General features: G+C 30.5%; 1 protein-coding gene across 1 annotated transcript; it reads right to left on the bottom strand.

Moving 5' to 3' along the window:
- Positions 1–321: 321 nt before the first annotated feature.
- On the bottom strand, positions 322–1160 carry LOC109217866 (probable E3 ubiquitin-protein ligase RHA4A). The gene has a single exon (XM_019382152.1). The coding sequence runs from the start codon at positions 1019–1021 to the stop codon at positions 458–460; it is 564 nt and encodes a 187-aa protein (XP_019237697.1). The 5' UTR covers positions 1022–1160; the 3' UTR covers positions 322–457.
- Between the last annotated feature and the right edge of the window lie 3935 nt (positions 1161–5095).

Consider the following 5095-nt stretch of genomic DNA (forward strand, 5'->3'; position numbering starts at 1 on the left):
TGTTCATTTGGACCAACTTTGGTGGCCATGATTACCTTAACTAATTGTACTTGTGAACGAAATATTATTCCCAATGTACTAAACGAGGTATGCACCAACTAATCAAAACACAACCAATAAATATCCGAAACAGGGATACGACTAGTATATAAGAACCAGTGTATTTATTGTAGTCTGTATTTTCCACTTGTAATACTTAACATAAAAAAGAGTTAATATTTTGAATTAACATGATCTAACGTACAGATAAACTGACCAGAATACTTTTCATATGATGCGCATATAACCAAGTTTTTTTTTTTAAGATTTAAGAAAATGAAATGAGAAAGAAACGGGAATTAGTTTTACGAATTCATATGTATAAGTATATAACCAAGAATATAATTACAGTAGAAATACAAGCAGACGAGCATCGTCCGCCGTAGATGCATGTGAATCCAATGAACAACAGAGTCAACTAACCAGAACTAGAAACTAATGGGGGATCGGTCAAGTCCGACGGCGGCGGCGGAGTATCGGGATTTCGACAACATCGGAAAGAACTTAACTTAGGGGGAAGCAACATAGATCTGCACAAGGGACAGGTGACGTGTCCGTCGCTCACCCAAGTATCGAGACACCCTCTGTGGAAGACATGGGTGCAGGTGATGAGCTCTCTGACCTCATCCTCCAGCTCCATGGATTCGAGGCAGATCGAGCATCCCTTCACCAATTCGTTTCCACGGCGGCGGCGGAGGAGGTAATCGCGGTAGAGGAGTACGGGGACCTTGAGCTTGACGGCGGCGGTGGCGACCTCGATTGGAACTGTGACGAGGGAAGGGCAAGTGCCGTCTAACAGGAGAATGTAACTGTTGGGGTTGTAGCTATTGGAGTCGGCGGCGGCGTCTTCAGGAGGAGGTTTGTAGAGACCCAGGCGAGTGAGGGCAGCAATGACCATGTATTTGAGATGGCTCCAAACGCTAACCAAGAATGTCGCAGTCAGGAATTTCGGTAATTCGATGGCATGGAAGAGGAAGCCCATCTCTTCGTATACGGAGACACAACTGGTCACAAAAGCTTAAAACAAAAGCTTGCCCCTATCAACAAATAGAGGAAAAGCACTTTGATTTTCATTGGAAATGTTCCTTATTATATAATGTGAGCAGTAAGTATTAACAATTGGTCTTCGATATTCCTAAAATGCATCTAGAATATTGAATAGTAAATAATTAAATTATCTATTTTCTCACTATTTTAATGGTGCTATTTGTACATCATGTCCCTTTACAATTTATAATTTAAGAAAATGAGTTTTTAGATCTCTTACGTGTAAAAGACAGATCTCTTACATGTAAAAAATAATTTTTTCATGTGTAAAAAAAAAAAAGAGGTAGGGTCATAAAACTAAAAACAAGTTTCTAAAGAGCCAACAAAACTAATTGATTACTGTTTTTATTTTTATTTAAAAGTTAACAAACATAAAATTCAAATAATTAACAAGAAGTATTATATACACAAAATCTTAAGACAAAAATAATCTGTAGAGGGTTTTATAAATATAATAGGCTATGGCTCATTTTGAGTGAACCCTCAAACTTAAGTACTATTTGAACAATTTAAATAGTTAACATACACATGTTTATATGTCAAATACACCAAAAGCTTTAAATATTGCAATTATTATCGTTTTGAGGACACGTGACATGATCTATCGCCTTGAAATTAAAGATGGTTACTTCCTCCATTTTACTTTGACTAATCTCTGGTAGGGGTGTCAATTGATTTAAAAATCGACTAAACTGGTCGAACCGTACCGTTCCGAACCGATTTTTAAGTTTTTTAATAAAATCGTAGGTTTTTATATAAATCTATAACCGTATCGATAATTAGAGTAGGTTTTTTATTTTATGAAAATAAACCGAAAAAATACTGAACCGTACCAAATAAATTTACATGTGAAAAATATATTTATATATTAAGTTAACATTTAAATTTTTCTTGGGTCTTGGAATTATAAAAACGATTACAAGCCAAAAAGTAATAAAATCAAAATCATAATTCTCAAACCTATTTGCTACTCCCATTGAAATTAAGTTATTTCCAGCATATTCACTAGCAAGACACAAGGTATTGTAGCGATTATGAGTAGCAAACTACAACGTATTGATTATGTTTTCTTTCGTATGATTTAGATTATTTTTTTTAATATTTAATCTTCTATAGACTTTATTCTTGAGTCCCAGACCCAGCTTGGTTAATATCTTTCTACTAGTGTGATTTATATTTTCTTTATATTAATTTGCTAATTGTTGGATATATACTCTAGCCATCTTTCATTTCTTAATTCATCACCCTTTAAAATGTAAAAATTTCTTGAGAATATTGCTAAGTCCTATAAAAGCATATGTTATTGCATTCTACTTCTACTAGTAACTTTTACATGACATTTTAAAAAAATATCGAAAAATAACCCAATTGTACCGATACAGAAGAGAAACCAATATCATTGGGACAGTTTCCAAAAGTCTAATTTTGGTTATACATAATGGAGTAACCGAAAAATTGGTATGGTACAAAATTTATAAAATAACCGGTCGAACCGAACCATTGACACCCCTAGTCTCTGGCCATGCACATTGTGCATGTACCCCTTACCAATGAATATAAAATTTAAAAGTAACTTAAATATTAGTTATAAAATAATTAAATATAAGTTCCTGAAATAATAAATTATTCATCCTAGCTAAGTCAAGAGAGGAAGAAAGCCTACCCTACATGTCAAGTCCTTTGGATATTCCGATCCATATTATAATTTACCTATATGATTTGTATTTCGTGTAGAAGTTTGAACCGGTAGGAAATATATATTGAGTTATATGTAATCCTAATATTAGTATCGATTAAGATTAATGGATGAATTCAAATAAGTGGAAGTTTTAAAAAAAGAAATTTCTTGTCAAAGTGCTTCATAATGTTGCGAAAAATATTAAAGGAAATTTTACCAACTAATTAAAAATATTTTAACAATGGTAAATTTTCCCAAAAGATGCTAGTAAATAAATGTATATGTATCATAATCAAGAGCTTACAAAATCGTCAAGTTATGGGACTTTAGAGTATTTTTGGAATTGTAGTATTTGAAAGTAAACGTCGCCTAATTCAACAACCCAAAATTTACGATAGATTCATATTATTCTGCAGAGAATATTTTTTTCGAAGTATTCTATATTTGACGTACCTGCAAAGAAGCAAAATTTGGTCAAATTAATATATCCAAAATTACCTGATTAAATCATCAATATTGCAAAATATTTAAATTATAATCCATAAAGATTCAACAATATTTTATATATAGTCCCAAAAATAAATCTTGTGAAATGAAGCACAAGGATTAGTCATAATATTGGCAAAGTGGGGGGTGGATGATCGAGTTCTTCCCGGATATCGGAAGAGAAAAAGATAGTTGGCGAAGTCTTTTGTGTGAAATAAGAGCTTGTTTGGAAAGCCACCTAAGAATTGGATTTGGGTGTAATTGAGTGTAATTCTACAGTTTGACATGTTTGTTTGGCCAAGTATAATTACTTGGTCAGCGTGGAATTGGGTGTAATAGGAGGGGTGTAATTACACTCTCCAATTCTCACGGGGGAGATGAGAATTGGTGGTATTTACACAGTGTAATTAACAGGTTGCTTTTTAGTTTATTTCCCTTTTATTTTTATTTTTTATTTTTAATTTTTAATTCTTTTTTGAAATTTTAAAATATATTTTCTTTGTACATTATTTATATTTTATTTCTCTACCTTTACTTCTAGTGATTCCTTGAAATTGCTTATATTTTATTTTGTATTTATCTTATTATTCAACTTTTTGAAACAACACCTCCTAATATTAGAAATAATGAGTCATTAAAAAACTTGGTATATAATGAGTGATGCAATTAAAGTGGAATTTTGTTGTTGAATGTGGTTATAAACTTATTATGTTTCCTAATCTTAAGTTGTAGCGGAACTTACTATATTATGTTGGAATTTGACATATGTTAAACTATTTTTTTTGGATTTTAAAATTATGTTATATTCATGGTTCCAATTTACTTGTTTTAGTAGTATTGGCTCATATTGCATGTTGTTCATTTGAATAATATTATGACATTATATTTATAAATATTAATTTATTTTATCAAACATGAATTCCATGATATTTTACAAAACATTTGTTTTTAGTTTTTGTAAGTATCTACATTATTATTAATTTAGAAAATATATAAAAATTATTTTTACAATATTAGTTATAAATATATGATTACTAATTAATGTATATTCACGAAAAATATATATCTTAAATACCAAATATAATATCATTTATACTTATAAAAATTTATAGGCATATATTTATTATATTAATTTGTAAGTTTTGGTAATTACTTCATTTAAAATTTTATCTAACTGTGTAATTACACTTGTGTAACCAAACAGTAAACTAGTAATTACAGTGTAATTACACTATGACAAACAAACATGTCTTCGTAATTACACAACTGTGTAACTACTACCCTTGTAATTACACCAATTCCAATTACCTGGTGACTTTTCAAACATACCCTAATGGAAATGAAAACGGAAACTCTTATTATACCGTGAAGCCTGCCATTTCCTTCTCTCTCTCTTAAAACTACACATGAGGCCCAACATGGTGTATTTTTCTATATGTTTGAGGAATAAAAGGGAAATTTTACCTCCTATAGAAAAATTTTACACCCTATTTATTATAAATAAATATCCTTTTNTTTATGGTTTTTTTTATTAGAATGTGGATTTACATGTTTGTACAAGAATGTTTCTGAAGCAATGTTTGGTTGAAAGGCAAAATGATCATTCAGCTTTACATGACTATTTTAGTCTTTTAACTTTAACTTAAGGTCTTCACATTTATAGTATAGTATGAATATGATGATATGATATATTCGGCATTTAATAAGAAAATAAAAATAAAGTGCTTTTAGTTTTATATTTTTTTTGTGAAAAAAACAGGTAAGGGTAATTTTCACTGATATAAGTTGTGGTGAATATCTTACAAGCGGGCCCCATATAATTTTGTTGAGTAAATAATATTGTAT

This window comes from Nicotiana attenuata, unplaced genomic scaffold (assembly GCF_001879085.1).
Source record: "Nicotiana attenuata strain UT unplaced genomic scaffold, NIATTr2, whole genome shotgun sequence".
Lineage (NCBI taxonomy): Eukaryota > Viridiplantae > Streptophyta > Magnoliopsida > Solanales > Solanaceae > Nicotiana > Nicotiana attenuata.

Bases quoted from the DNA above. Each gene is read 5' to 3' on its own strand.
- LOC109217866 (XM_019382152.1), bottom strand. From the start codon at position 1,021: ATGGGCTTCCTCTTCCATGCCATCGAATTACCGAAATTCCTGACTGCG.